The sequence below is a fragment of the Perissodus microlepis genome, chromosome 5, assembly GCF_051167445.1.
Source record: "Perissodus microlepis isolate ML-2025 ecotype Zambia chromosome 5, ASM5116744v1, whole genome shotgun sequence".
NCBI classification, from domain to species: domain Eukaryota; kingdom Metazoa; phylum Chordata; class Actinopteri; order Cichliformes; family Cichlidae; genus Perissodus; species Perissodus microlepis.
The window spans coordinates 9,241,890-9,257,518 of NC_140465.1; the positions used below are offsets into that span (position 1 = coordinate 9,241,890).

Below are 15,629 nucleotides of genomic sequence, written 5' to 3' on the forward strand. Positions count from 1 at the left end.
TTTGCAGTCAGCAGCTGTATTGTCTTTGTTCCTTCTCTTTTGCTGTTCTGTTGTTCTCATAAGCAGCATTCCCAGCATACACTCAATTGGCAGCTGTGTTTGCTAACACAGTCTTACTAACTAATTGCACGCTAATTTCTCCTTACAAAATGCCAGAAAGATCAATACTGTAACTTTAACAAACTAGATTATTGACTAACTGATAGATTTACTTACAGTCTGTGTGTGTTTGTGTGTTTTTTTTTCTAAAATTCATTTTATTTATTTATTTCCGTGTTAACTTTACTGGTCTTCACTCGAGTATGCCTTTAGAAGGAATCAGCTTTGTTGGTTTGACATTAAACGTAAAATGGTTTCTCTTTGAGCCTGAAGCACAAGGCATTGATTCCTGTTTTGACTTTAACTCTGAGTCTTATGGCACAGTGTTACTGGCTGAAAAAGCAATTATCTCAATAATGACAACATTAGCACCCAGCTCACAACAATTTGCTCTTATAGTCCACGTGTCTGTGATCAGGGACATTTACTTTGCAGGCTCGGTTAAAACCAGAACCCACATTTGTTTGCTGGTTGACCAAAAGGATACTTATTATTCAATTCCCGTGCACCAGAATCGACATAAGCTTTTCAAACACAAGTAAACCCACTGAAAAAAAAGGCAGCTGACATCTGTACTATTGCCAGGGAAAAATTTGTTTTTCCGATTTCACAAACTTTTTCCAAAGCCGTGCTGCGTCATGTGTAATTAATAGATATTTTTGGCTTCTCCGCCCTGTGTTGGGCAGGTGTCAGGTGTTTCACAGTGTCTGTTTGCACTGAAAAATGTCACAGTGTGGATATAAATTCACACAGCTGACAGACACGGTTATACCATATTTTCATAACGCTGACATGTCACACCATCGCTCTTGAAAAAATGGCCAAAATTAGCAGGTCCACCAAGGCGACGCGATGAGTTATTTTCCTTTGGAAAGACAAAAGGAAGATGTAAAGTGGGTGTTTGTTTGTTTTTATTAAATATAAAACAGGTTTTACTTTCACAGACCGACCTTCTCCAGTTTCATGTAGTAGCTGAACAATTATTATCTTAGGCTCTATGTTTCCATCACTCCCTAGATCTAATGAGGTGAAAGCTACCTGCTTTTGTAATGGCAAAGATCTTTCTTTTAACAGAAAGTACACGACGTAGCGTGGCAGCTACGATGGCAGTCAGCGTAGCTAACTTTTGAAAGGGTCTCGATCTCCTTGTCTAAATATTTCCTCCCTGGTCACAGGAGCAGCAGACTAATGGCTGGCCATGACCTATCGTTTGCCCCCAAGGGCTTTGGAGTAGGAAACAGGATTAGAGAGAAATGGATGAGAGCTGTGGATAATGAAGGAGATCTGTCTTAAGTCTAATCATTGGCTTTAAAAGGCAAGATCTGTTGTAGAGTGAGGGTGCAGAGAGAAGATAAGAGCAGAGTTTCTTCTTGTGATTACACCCTTTTTTTTTTAACCACAATTGAGCATCCAGCGCGTTCCCATTGGAAGCTGCTCCATGTGCTGTTTTATTCAGTCTAAGCGAAACACCTTCTCCTTTAATTTACATAAATGTGGTGAAAGTGTAGTTTCGGTAGACTTGGATGAGACACCTGATTATTGAGATGTACTGATACACCTTTTATTACACAAATTTACTGTTGCCTTTTCCTCTGGCCTCCATTCCCCAAAAATTAGTCTGTCAGGCCTAACAGAGATTTCTGTTTCTTTCTAAGTGTATATTTGTAATGCTAATTAGGGCAGTTGTAGGGAATCAAATCAAGATGCTGAACACAGCAACTAAACAATCACCAGGGAAGGATGCAAACACTTTTATGCTAATAAAGAGGGGGAAAGATGGAGAGAGAGAGAGAGAGAAAAGGACCCACAGAGAAGAAATGGCTGCTGATCGCCTCAGTCAGCAGTTGAGGGTGGAGAGAGAGAAAATAAAAGAACATTAAAAAAAAGGTAGAGAATTAAAAGCTGATTACCTAGTGAGTCTTTGGCTTCTATGGGGACTGAAAAGGGGGGTGGGGAGTGGATGAGGGAAGTGGGGGCTTGTGCAGAGGTAGTTATATTATTTATTTTAAAAAGGTGCTTGAAGGTAAACTGGCTGAAGACCAGTTAAAACTAACCAGATAAGAGATGCCACAGTTACATAGATATTATTTCACAAAGAAAGACAAGACAAAACGTCTTCTTTGAGAATTTCATTATAGTCGTTATCCGGTTGAGTGAGGAGCACTGATATTTCCCAGAAGCCTCTTCTTTCCCCGTGATCCTTGCCCCTAGTTTGCTCACATTTCCTTCTTTGTCACTAGGCCCAGCTGAGGTTCCACTGCCTTTACTTTTGGCTATGTGCAATTATTATATTGTACCGGGAGATAACAGACGCTATGTAGCCTTGAGGCACTTTCTTCACTTCACCTCCTTAAAAGCGATATTGCTGTGATAAAGCATGGCTCTTTCTCTGCTCACGCTAAATCGAAAGGAAAGCCTTGAAGGCGAGGTCTGGTGAGTGGGAGCTAGATGAAAGAAATAAAAGAAAGAATCGGTTGATATGTTTGTGCAGCTTGCTGCAGTTCAAAAAGGAACATTTCTCATTACCATAACACTCTGGTAAGGGCCAATAGCTCAATCGGGGGAATTTTTTAGGCGCTGTTTGTTGCCTTGATGCAAGTTTTCTGCAGAGGGTAGATTGACTGGGAGACAGATTTCATGGACTTGGTCTGATCTGAAATTACTGGGAAGCTACTGATGAGATGGTCAGCCAAAAGGCGTGCAAAAAATAAAAACATAAATAAAAAATTGAGGATAGTGTGTGCTCATTAAAGTTCACAACAGTGTGAAATTTAAACATCTGCCCAACCTCAGTTAGATGCCTGACCGCTAAAAAATTTCTACCTGAAGAAACTGAAACAGTACAAGAAGGAAACCAGGAAAGGCACAAAAAGTGTTTCCTGGTGTGTGTAGACATCAAAGGTGATGTAAGAAAAAGAATTAAAGACCAGTAAAAACAAAGAAAGAAAGACAAGAAGTAGATGATCCTAAAATCTTGATGCATGCTCAGTCATGCAGGTAAGTAAATCCCAAAAGGTTGATTCTGTTCAGAGTTCAGATGAACAGAATCAACATTTTGGGGAAGCTGATCGTAACGCTCAAGATAAGAAACGCACTAAAGCCACTAAACATCTGTGTCATCCATAATCTTTTGAATAAAGCCAAGAAATTAGACTGTAAGTGACATCCAGCAGTGACTAAAGCAAAATTTACTAAATAGGAATCGATCTATTTATTTACCTCCAGAACTTATTATATTTCTGTGTTTAGTCTAAATATGCTAAGCATTTAAAACTATCCATGATCACTAGGCAGTTCAGAAATATCTGGACCTTTTTTTGTTTCTGGTGAAAGTGGGGGGTAGAAATGGGAGTGGTTGGGCTCTCTAACACAGAGAGCCAGACAACCACATTCACACCTGTGGTCAATTCAGAATCGCCAATTAACCTAATAAGCATGTCTTTGGACTGTGAGAGTACCTAGAGAGAACCCACAGAGGGTGGCACAATGGTGCAGTGGTTAGCACTGTCACCTCACAGTAATGGCTAAAAATCCACTGGCCTGCTGGGACCTTTCTGTGTGGACATTGCAGTAATAATTACTATCATTTTTAGCAGTGGTAGCAGTATTTAGTTTAGAGGTAGCTCTACTTGTGTTTGTAGAGAATGAACAATTTCAGCTAAGAAAATATTGGTGAATCGTGGATGTCTGAAACAGTTTATGTACAGGTTTATATACATGCACTGCTTCAGAATGCGGTCGGCACAGTGTTGACGACACCAGCAACCTGGCATCCTTTTATTTTTAATTTTTTATCTTGGCATAACCATTGAAAGGGTTAATCCCAGTACACCTCTGGAGACTTACTGGTGCCCCCTAGCTGCAGCATGCTTAGATAATACCAAATCCACAAACAAAACCCCACATACACACACACACACACACACACACACACACGTCTCCACAGTGGAGAAAAGCTCCTGGGCTGAATGGTGGTGTATTAATCACACTGACGCCTGGCACTGCGATCTGTGACCCAGTCTTTTAATTGCATCCGCTCTGCTTTGCTCTCACTCTCCCTCTTTATCTTGCCTTTTTCCCCTTTCTCATTCCTCAAGCCTCCTCATGCCTGTGCCCATGAGAGGAGACTAATGCAAAGATAAGAGGAAGGGCTGCGGATGTGCAAAAACTCAATGCTCTAGCCAGAGTTCACCCTGCCAAAACTCACCGGACAACGAATGTAGCAGCACTTTGACATGCTGGGATATTAAGCGGGTAGCCCCCGCTCTGCTTCATCACAAAGTGAGGCTAACCGTGCAAAATGTTAACGTACAAGCGAGGCGGTGTTTGGAGAAAACAGATATCTGTGAGGAAACCTCTATCATCATTGAAACAGCGCAGAGCAGGTGGCCCACACAGCACCCAGATTGGATGTGTGGTTGCATGACCGACAGAGCTGCATTAAAAACACAGCCTGTATTGTGACAGGCCTTCTTTTACATCTGTTTCTCCACACCTGTGGGAAGTGGGAGGTTACAGAAGATAAGCAAAGGTGTAGTGGTGGTGAGAGGGGCGGGGTCGTGGGCGGATTTTTTGGCCACGCAGATGAGACGGTGCACTCTGAATGAAACAAGGTTTGGTTCAGCTCCCTAAGAGCAGCAGCAGCAGATAACAGGGATGCCATGTTTAAAGAGTGAAACATGAGCACAGGCACAAATACAGGTTGACAGCACCTGCTCTTCCCACGCACACACTTTCACACCTTTGCGGGACACAGTCAACGACACCCATACCCATTTATGCATCAGCGGTAATAATCGTATATGCAAAGAGCTCATGTCGCACACTCCCACTCCGATGTCCCTCTTCTCTCTCACTCTGTCTCTTTATCTCTCTCACGCTGGCTCACTTTCACGCATAAGCACACACCGCGACACACACACTTGAGTCGCTGTGGTTTCCTTTTGTGAGAGCGAGCTGTCAGAGGGAACTGTGTGGGCTTTTGTTAAAACAGAGAACTGCAGAGGCAGAGAAATTCATTTCCAACTGCGGCAGGAAAAAAAAAACGAAGCCTTTTCAGGAAAGTCACATTGTACCTGCAGTGTTTTAAAAACAGCAGCATGTAAATTGAATTAGTTATAAGCATTCCTGTGGGGGCACGGTGGGCTGGATTTCAAAAAGAGTTTCGAGGGTTGTGTTGTACTGCATGGGGCGCCTCAGGTTTTTGAGTACAGATGTACGAGATGCTTCACTTTAGGGATAAATCACCACATCAGAAAATATATTTTGCATCTTTACTTGCCAATCATGTCAGTTCCACTGCAGATACTTTACCGCCCACTGAACGATGTAAACTTTTCTCATTCCCTGAATCTTGTAGGTGGAAAGAATATTACAACTCAGATTTTTCTCTAGTAACTTACTCTGGATGGATATAATTTAGCTTTTAGGTAAATACCTTAGTAGTTCAGTCTTTGTCTTTTGCGTATATATATATATATATATATATTTAACTTACGCTTGAGGATTACATGCACCTCTGTGGGTTGTTTCAATAAAAGTTTCCCTATGAGAACAATTAAAATTGCTCAGCAGTCAAGCCGAAAACAAGGCTATTTCTCTTGGGTGCTGAGAGCTGACCTTTTAGGGATGAAGTGTGTTTTTCTTTTCCTTCTGAGGCCATTGGTATCAGCAGTGGATTCTTATGTGGAATTTAACGGCATAATCTCTTAGCTGGCAGTTTAAGCCTCTTGAATTTCATTTCACGGAGGCGCATTAAACGCGGTTTATCATTAAAAGTGTAATTAGTTTATTGCAAGTGTCTTTGCTTCATCAGCGTACTTGAAAACAAATGCTCAGCGATCTTAGCATTTATACCTTTTGCTTTGCTGGCAATTAAAAAAAAAAAATCGAGCTATCACTTCAAATGAAGTTTTGCACTTTTGCCAAAATTAAAAGTCACGAAATTTAGCTCATAAACGCATGGCCTATTTAATCACTCCCAGCGAGCACATGCAATTTAAGCTACATAGGCCTCCGTCTTCTTCTTTTTCTTTGAGCTGAAATTATTATTTTTTGGCACGCTTTTCAACTCCGTACATACAGTATGTTCCGTGTTTTTACCAGTGTTCGTTTACTCATCAGTGGGCTCTGTGCTCCTGTCTATCACAGCCTCAGCCTGGCAAAAATACTGTTATTTGCAAATTGAGTGGGTGGCGTTGATTTTCCTGTTGGCTTGAGGAAAACAGTGGGGTACCAGAGGGAGTGTTTACTTAGCACTCTGCCATGACTGTGATGAACAGCACCTTAACAAAAGCAGAACCATATGCTCAGTCTGGGCCTGTTTACTAGCTTTACACACAGCAGACCAAACTGTCAAGTAGGTCTCAGGTGACACAGATGAGATTTTCTTTAGAGTAAAAGTGTAAGTGTGTACATTGGGGTATTTTACAGTATGTTGCAGTCAGGCCCATCTATTATGCACGATGCATTTGTTGCCAGTGGCCTATTTTTTTGATGCTCTTGCAAATCTGTATTTATTACAAGCACAGCACAGATCAAATCAGGAGCAAACGCTGTGAATATGGGCTGAGGCGTGCAGATTACAAGCAACAGTTATAGACAATAGAATAATAAAGGTTCTTCCATAAAGGCACGTCTATAAAAGACTCTAGAAAAGGATCATTAAAGTCATAATTACTATTAAAACCCAACTATAAAGTTTGTAAATGCTTAATTCACACTGACGTGACCTTTATTGTGATTTATTTATTTTTTGCACCTCCTTTTAGCTCTGTTGTTTCTTTCCCCATTCTCTCAGCTCACTTTAACAATGGTAATAACTGTCCCACCATGGTGCCCATTTTTATGTCTGGCTGGGATATTGGCACAGACTGGCTGTCCCTCGTTGCATCGGGGGAGAAAGTACCTCAGTCTGCGGGGAATACAAGAAGGGAGTGGAGAATGCATGAAGAGTGAGAGGAGGTTCAGCGAAGAGGAAATAAGAACAATGAGAAAAGGCGAATGAGGAGCTGTGACACTGGACTGCAGGGGAGCGCAGGAGGGAGGAGACGGTGACAGGATGTGAGGGGAGGCATTCACGGTCGACAGGTGAACACGGTGTAGGCGGTTGCATGTGGATGCGCAGAGTGACCTGCCATCCGCATTATGCGCATGTAATGTTTCCATACAAGAGTTGGATTGGGCTCCTCTGCGGGATTGCGGTAGAGCTACAAGCAGGAAGAGACAAAGAGCATAAGTGCCTGTGTGTGTGTGTGTGTGAGTGAGTGTTTGAGTGGAGGACTCAGCGGTCGGTGGTCACGGCTGCTTGCCTGCTCTGTTTTACCCATTTCTGTGCTGCACCCGCTCTGTTGGACAGCATGTTCTCTTCCATGCGAGTCCAGAGAAAAGCAGCTGAGCACAATGACATCAACTTCAGCAGCCTGCCAAACATCTCTGTGGATGCCCTAAAATATACGGGAGGCACAATTTGTGCACATGCACTCAGAGAAGCTTACATGGGGATGCATGGCGTAACGTTTTCGCACAGAAAGAAAAGAGAAGCAAACGCACTGTACAGATGGCAAACATACACAACCTTGGGCTTGTGGTTATCACCCCTGATGTAGAGGGAAGCAAGGCAAAGTACAAGGACACATGCTTTCATATACACAGAGAGAAAAAAAGGGGCAATTGACGCAACAGATCTTTGAATCAGAGGGTTGTTGCTGTAACCAGCAAGGCACAAAAATTGTCACTTTCCTGCAGTTTTCTTTTGCTCGCTGATTTGCAGCTCCTGTGTTGGGGCTGTTTGAAGCGGCGCTACCAGATGTCCAACAGAGTCTAACAGAGTGCATTAGCCAAAACCCATCAGTGTCATTGCCCATTTGTGTTGTGCATTAATATAGTCGTCTCCTCTATCTCCTCCACTCAACCCCGATGCTCCACATAAGCTGATCTAAAATCAGCATTGATTGTGTCTGCTGTAAATATGTAGGTTTTCTTTAATTAATAGTGTTTCAGGGTCATCAAACTAAGAAAACAGCCTCGAGCCTCTTTTACATTTATTTGTCTGGAGTCCAATTTTTCATACAAAGGGATGCTGCTGTTTTCCAAGCGTAAAATGACAAAGTAAATTACATGCAACATTAACTCTTTTTGTCTTAAAAACTAACGATTTCTTTTAGGAGCTGTGAAAACTGCTCCGACTGGGGGTTTATTTTCTTTATTTTGCTAAATATCTCCATCTTCCTTTTTCTTGCATGCTACAGTATCTTCCTCTCCCCCCTTCTGCTTTTATGATACAATCTCTCTCACTCAGCCACACATACACACACACTGAGTTTCCCTATCACTATCTAGTTGCAGCGTTGTCTCTTTGCTGCCGCTTTCATCTCTATTTTAACAGCGTGGCAGATCAGATCCCACCACCTGATTTGAATGTGCTTTGTGAACAGGAATTTTAATGAATAGAAAACCGTTTATGAATATCTCCACACTTAGTAGATGTGTCAGGAATCAGGGTCATAGTTCCAGCCCCCAGCGGGTACACAGCAGTGAATGGTAAACTGAGAGCTGGCCCGATGCCCCCGAAAAAGAATCAAAGATACAGCTCTAATAGTGTTCCACAATGGCTGTGCCTCACAGACCACATGTGTGTTCCCATGCCAACTGGCACCACCACAGCAGCACAAAAGGCAGCAGATTCAGGCAGACCCTTAGAGACCTCAGCGGTTTTATTGCATTAACATCAAAATTAATATATGCACCAGCTGAGGACATACATTCTCACACTAGCTGCACTTTGAACTTACTCCTACGTGCACGTGCACACAGGAGCGCACGCATGCACGCACGCATGCACGCACGCGCGCACGCGCGCACGCGCGCAAATTCATAAGCGGTGCCTTGCGCTGCTCGCGTCCTTAAGCCTCTCTCTTCTCCAGCTGCACCACAAGAGACCTGTCTAAGTGACAACAATTAGCCTGCTCAGTTCAAGCTAATTGAAGTCATTTACATAATACATGTCTGCCATCACAATTCATCTGTGCACAATTCAAGCAGGTCTGTGTCATATTGTCACAACCTGATGTTAAATATCCCCTGCATTGATAAATGATCCCTAAAGCGAGGCAATCATTTCGAACAAAGCTTATCAGTCACATAAGAACGTTCTCTACTGGTGTGTGTGTGTGTGTGTGTGTGTGTGTGTTTTTAATGAAAATATGGATTGCATTTGCCAACATAGACAGATGCACACATTGTCAAAACTGTGTTTACCGTCCGTCCCATTACGCATGCAATTACTCAGAGGTTTAAAACAAGCGGCCTCATTTGTGTGATGCTAAGCTGCAGTGGCTCAGTAGATCTCATTCTTTATTAGCCTGTTGTTTGGGAGCTGCTTTTGACAGGAAGCTGGGCGATAAATTAAATAGATGGCTTGATAAAAAGCTTGCTGTGCAGAATTCTTCATGCTGGATTTTTGAGAAATCGCACTGCCATTGCTCATAACAGATGATCTGTTCCCTGGGTGATTTATGAAATCAATTTGTCTTGTTATCAACAGCCAGAGTTTTGCTGATAACATCATAGCACATGCATTTCAACTCGGGGGTAAAGAGAGACAAAGGATGGCGTGCCTGTGTGTGTGTGTGTGTGTGAGCGCGCACACACGTGTGATAAAGTAATAGACATGTTGAAAATAATAATCAGTCATTCTCACTTTTGGTGTCATTGCATCATGCTGTGAATCAAGTGGAATTGGTGCCTTGAGTGTTAATTGAATTTGGCAATGGAATGAAAGGATTTTCCAAACTGTTATGTCTGTTGGTTTCTCTTTGTGTTTTGTGTAGTATAATGGCATATTCATGTCAGCTGTCACTGGAGAATCCGCACATGCACTCAGCAACCCAGTAGCATCTCTTCTCTGTGTCTCCGTCTGATCTGCGCCAAGCATTTACATATGTAAACACCCCAACATCCCATCCAGCCTCCCATAATGCACATTGGTAAATTACTCTGAATGTAGAGATAGTAGCTTGTGCGTGTGCGTGCAAACATAAGCTCCCTTTCTTTTGTCTCAGTGAAGCAGAACCCACCAAATGTCATTAAAGAGCCTTGCTCCACGTGAGCATTTCACTCAGTCTAGTCGGCTTAATGTATCTCAACCTCATCCTCCTGTTTCCCCCTGTAGAAGCAGAGGGAAATGCTATTTTGACATTGCGTAGTTTGGGAAAAGAATATGAAGAAGAATTAGGCTCCCCTCTTCCCCATGTATTCCAGTTCAGGAGCAGATAAGCAGTTTGTTTTGCCGAAGATGTCAAAGCAGGGAATCAGAAGTGACAGCAGAAGGGATATTTCAAGATACGTCTTGATGGGTGCCGGTTAATCTTTAGCCTGCCAGATGTGTCAAGGATTGGCAAACACCTTTTTTGGAGTAAATCTCACTGTGCTGCTTGCTAATTCTGCACCTCTTTTGCCTTTCCTCCGCAGTAAAGTTTGAGGACTGCCAGCGCAACAGAGAGGTCGGCTTCGTCAGCAGCGACCCCAACTTTAGCGTGCGGCCCGATGGGACTGTGTATGCCGAGCAGGAGGTGGGCAACCTGTCAGAGCCTGTCCAGTTCATGGTAACAGCCCGGGGGCTCCATGACCCACACATCTGGGAGACCACTGTTAAACTGGCCCTGGCTGGACATCCGCATCCTTCGCCATTCACAAAGGTAATAAGAATCTGCAAAGACAAATACAGGGTCATAACCTTCTATTACACTGGCTAATGAAGTGGGTTATTATCACAAGATTGACTACTGACTATTGACAAAAACAAAAGAGAACGAAACAGGACAAAACAAAGGTGAAAGGTGTTGGGCTTGAGTAAACTTTTATATTTGGATGGCCCGTTTTACTTTGCTGTATTCAGTTAGCAATGGGTACTTGCTGCACCTGTAAGCTGTGAAAACTAAACAATCTGTCAGTTGCCTTAATGGGTGTTTTTTGGCCAGTGATTATTTTTAACAGTTATTACTTGCAAAGAGCAACCTTTCTTTCTTTCTTGTCTATCTCTTGCACCTCTAGAGGCACAAAAAAGGCCATGGACAAAGACGTAATTTTTGCAGTTTTGCCTCTCTATATAACTGCATTGGGTTTCAAATCAAACCGTGATTGAAGTGAAGACCTTCAGCTTTAATTCAAGAGGTTTTACAAAAATTTTGCATTAATTGTTCAAAAGTTACAGTCATTTTTGTACATAGTTCCCTAGCGACAGAGGCTGAAGATTAATTGGACAAGCTACCATAATTGTAACTATAAGGATTGTTTTTAAGTCTCGAACCAACGGACACCACTACACTGTGTTTCCTCCCTGGAGGAAGTCTGCACTTTACTGCTAGACTTTTACTGCAGCCACCTTCACTTACTTGTTTGTGAGTCTCTGCATTTAGTTTTGTATTTAGAGACTGAAAAGCTCCTTGGGTTGACATGAGGTCACGGATCAAGAATATCCAATGTCTTTGCCTTGAGAAGCTCAGGTTGTGTTTGCTTTGGGTCATTATCCATTTGGACTATGAAGTGCTGAACAGTTTTGCAGCATTTGGGTGAACATTAGCAGAGAGTACAGTCCTGTACACTTTACAGTTTATCCTGCTACAGCCACATCATCAGTGTTTATCATGTTTGATAAGTAATGCAGTATACTTTGGATCACGACCTGTTTCTCTCATCATTCTGATACAAGTTAAACTTCATTTCATTTGTGCACAGACCTTTCTTTTTTTGAAGAACTGAGAGACTCACTTGGGGGTTTCTATCAAAGTCTACAAATCATATACCTGCTTCCTCAAGGGTGTTTTTGACTCAATAAAAGGCTATGAAGTTCTTTTTCTTGACCACAAAAATAATTCTGCGATCATCCACTTCAGCTGCCTTCTGTTGTCTTTGAGGCCCTATTAAATACACCAGGTTTGAAAACTCTCGAATAGGTTTATTTTATTTTGGGGTTTTATATCAGCCTAATGATGAGCTTCCTACATAAATCACCACAAAAAGCTATAAAATACAAATTTGGCTCTTTGAGGCAACTTCAGATATTATGTCTGCTTCATTTGCCATGAAATAATAAGGGAGCAGGACCCAGCTGGCCATGAAACTGCTTAATCAGTCAATTGTACAATTAATTTAGAGCCTCTGAAAAAGGAGGATTGTGCATAAAAATGGCTGTAATTCAGAAACAGGTCATGCAACAAAAATGTTGTTAAACCCCTCGAGTTAAAGCTGAAAGTCTGCACTTTAATCCCAAAATGATTATTTGATTTAAACCCCATTGTGGTGATGTTCAGGGGCACAACTGCAAGAATTGTGTCATTGTCCAACAAATAATGTATTTTATTGACTTAATAGCTCTGCATGTAGAGTGCTTGTGGAGAAAGTAGGTTATAAAAAAACGAATCGTGGAAGTATGCGTGCAACAGATGTTTAATAAACATTTCATGTAACATGTTCTGCTGCTCGTCTAATTTCAAGAGTGGAGCAACAGACTTGTGAAAATTAACATTGTTGGTTCAGTCTAATCAGCCAATAAACCGTGATTACAGATCTTCGCTTTAGTTTTCAGCTTTAATGGCTTACAAATGTTGAGAGCTAAACCTCACTATATTTGATAAAAAAAATATTCTGAAAGAATTTAGATTTCATAAGCTGATTTGAATCTGGAGTTGGTCTCAATAAAATGCAATCAGCCTGCAATCCAATTTTTTTATTTGTTTATTTTTTGCTCAGATATGCTTTTTTTTTTCATTAGATTTTTTTCATTTGACTTTTATTTCAAAGTATCTCTGTGATAAAGGTTTCTATCCTTTGGTTAAGCTGAGGGTGAAATGCAAGATCTTGTGTTTCCAGCTGTCTCTAATGTCAGATTTTAATCACAGTTTATGCACAGCAGTAAAGATGTAGTGCTTCGCTGTACGTGACAAGTACACACATGGCCCTATTTGCTAACAAAGACTGTAAAGCTAGACGGGGCAAATGTATGGCCGCTGTTACCGGCTTCCACTGCTAGGCTGCACTTTGTTGAGCGACGAACCCATTATCGTTTTTCCTGCACTACTTGTTGAATGCCACTGGGCTTAATGTTCAGTCATGTTTCCAATCATGACAAAAAGCCCAAAGACTCATGTTGCTAAAGCAATTCCAGAGTGGGGATTAAAATTCTGCCTACTCCTGGCAGTGCAATAATGGAGACTGGGAAATAATTGACATTGATTGAGCTAATGTTCCACTCTGGTGGAGTCTGCGAAGACCAGGTGATGTAGTTTGAGCGTATAATTATGTTCTTTGCAACGAGGAGCTGGAGAAGGATTCAATAATTGAACAAAAAAATAAATAAATGTGTTTTCTCTAATCACATGGAAATGTGAAAATCAGTACAGTGTGCATTCTTCGCTGCAGCCGTGTTTACATGTGTTCCTGTCACTTTCTCCTCACTTGATATAAATCGGGTGGAACAGTGCAACAGTAAAATTTAATTCCAGTCTCCTGAGTGGGAAATTGCTCCTGGGCCCTGAGGAGAAATTAAAGTAAATAATTGTTTCATCAATAGCATAGTCTTGGAAAATGTATTTGTTAAAATAGGGTGTGTACTATAGGGTAACTTTGAATAACAGACACACAGGTGAAGGGATTCCCATTTAAGGAACCAAAAATATGGAAAAGATTATGCTTCTCACTATTTAAATTCCATGTATTCAGAGGGGGATGCTAGGGATGGGGTGAGTTGTGTACCTGATATCCCCCCATGTTGGTGTTGTTCCCGAATCATCATAATAATGTTGGTCCAGGATCATCTTATTGTGATGTCATAGATTTGCTATAGTATCAAGTTAGGTTTCCCATTAGCCAAATTTAGGTTACTCGTGTTGGTTTGCTAGTGATAGTTTTTAAGAGCATTAGCTAACTTCTTGGCTAATGCTAACTGAATTCTCAGACAACTTCATTGGTCAGTTGCGATGTTGATCCTGGACCAACATTGTTATTATGATGATGTAGATATGTATTCATTTGGTTAAATTTGTGAAAATGTTTAAGAAACACTCAAATATTTGTATTTTCTGACAATTATTTTGTGGTTCAGGCTTTAAAGGGTTAAAGGGAGCAGCCAGAAAAAGAAGAAGATGAAGAAGAAATGATATATTTTCAGTACTTGTCACACACGTCATACTTGTTTGTCCTCGCTGACATCTACTATTTATGACTAGCAGGTATCAGAAAGGACTCATCTGGGTTTTAGTGTTAGCTGTCACACAGACAGAAGGTAGAGAATTCGCCCAGGTAACTGACAGAGTTTGATTTGAAAGTGGCCTCCTATGATGTTACACAACCCTGCAGATGCTCTGACTGTAGGCGAGGTCATGCTGTCCAGTCTCACTCCTTTAAGCAAAAACTTGCTCGAGCAAACTAGTGCAGAAACACTCAGAACTTAAGTGAGAGACAAAATAATGACATTATTGTTACCCGAAGCAGTTTCACAGAAATTTATGCAACAAGACTGAGAGCCCATAGGCACTCTAGTTTTTAGTTTTATTCTGAGTTTAGGCATGAGCGAGATGGCTCTATTAGTCCCCAGATGTCACACATGGATACTCGTAAAGCATCCTTTGGCATTATGTTTGAACACAATGGGTGAGCATCACTTTTCAGTCTGCAGGGTGAGTAAAACAACATATTGTAATGCAAACCAATCTTTTCCTAAACCTAAACAGCAAGTGAAGCTACAAAGCAAAACCAATTAAGTCTTTCTATTGCGAGAAATTGCAGTTTTTGTAACTCTTTTCCCCATAAAGATGACATCTGACGACCGCCCCTGTGCTCTAACAATGGGTTTTGACACCTCAGTATATATTGATTTGATGACCATTTGAATAGTTTCCAGGTTTTTCCAAGGGTAGCTCTACTAAGCTGGATAGACAGAGATTACCCTCACAAAGTTCTGACGCACACCCACTCTTTTTGTTCTGGAAGCAGGCCTGCTATATGACAGAAACCGCTGAGTTCAGAAAAGAGATACAAGGTTTATTTCTAGTAGGCGTCCAAGAGGGAAAGAGTTAAAGGGGGGCTGTTATTTCAAGGCACAAAGGCCAAAATGTTTAGCGGCTCCAGTGTCACCTGACAGAGCAGCAGAACCCACTCGCTGACATGTTCACAGAGACAATGATTTCATTTAATAATTTAAATTACCTTTTTAAGATTGCCAGGTAAGTTCGCTACCATGTACAATTTCACACTAATCACAGTGCAGTGCAGTGCAGTATATTTAGCCGTGTAATCTGTGGCACCAGTACAAAAGTCTTAGCCTTTTCTTAAGATGCTATAATTATTATTTTTTGCTTCTTTTGTCAAAATGAACTTTAGGGTTTTAGCACTTGTGTAATTACTGTACACTGTACAGTTTTCAGTGCCGTGACTTCACATGATGTCTGGGAATTGACGTTAAAACTTCTCAGTTCAGAGCAGTACTGTTGAACTGGGTGGCCCATTTTCCTATTCTAGCTCAATAAATACCC

The 15,629-nt window shown here is 41.5% G+C and overlaps 1 protein-coding gene across 2 annotated transcripts in view; it reads left to right on the forward strand.

Annotated features, from left to right (window-relative positions):
- cdh4 (cadherin 4, type 1, R-cadherin (retinal)) overlaps positions 1–15,629 on the forward strand; it is a 222,516-nt gene that overhangs the window by 124,793 nt on the left and 82,094 nt on the right. For both annotated transcript variants that reach the window (XM_084927687.1, XM_084927688.1), the window contains exon 4: positions 10,570–10,796. In XM_084927687.1, coding sequence (XP_084783813.1) covers positions 10,570–10,796 — 227 coding nt within the window. The remainder of the gene's footprint in view (positions 1–10,569; positions 10,797–15,629) is intronic.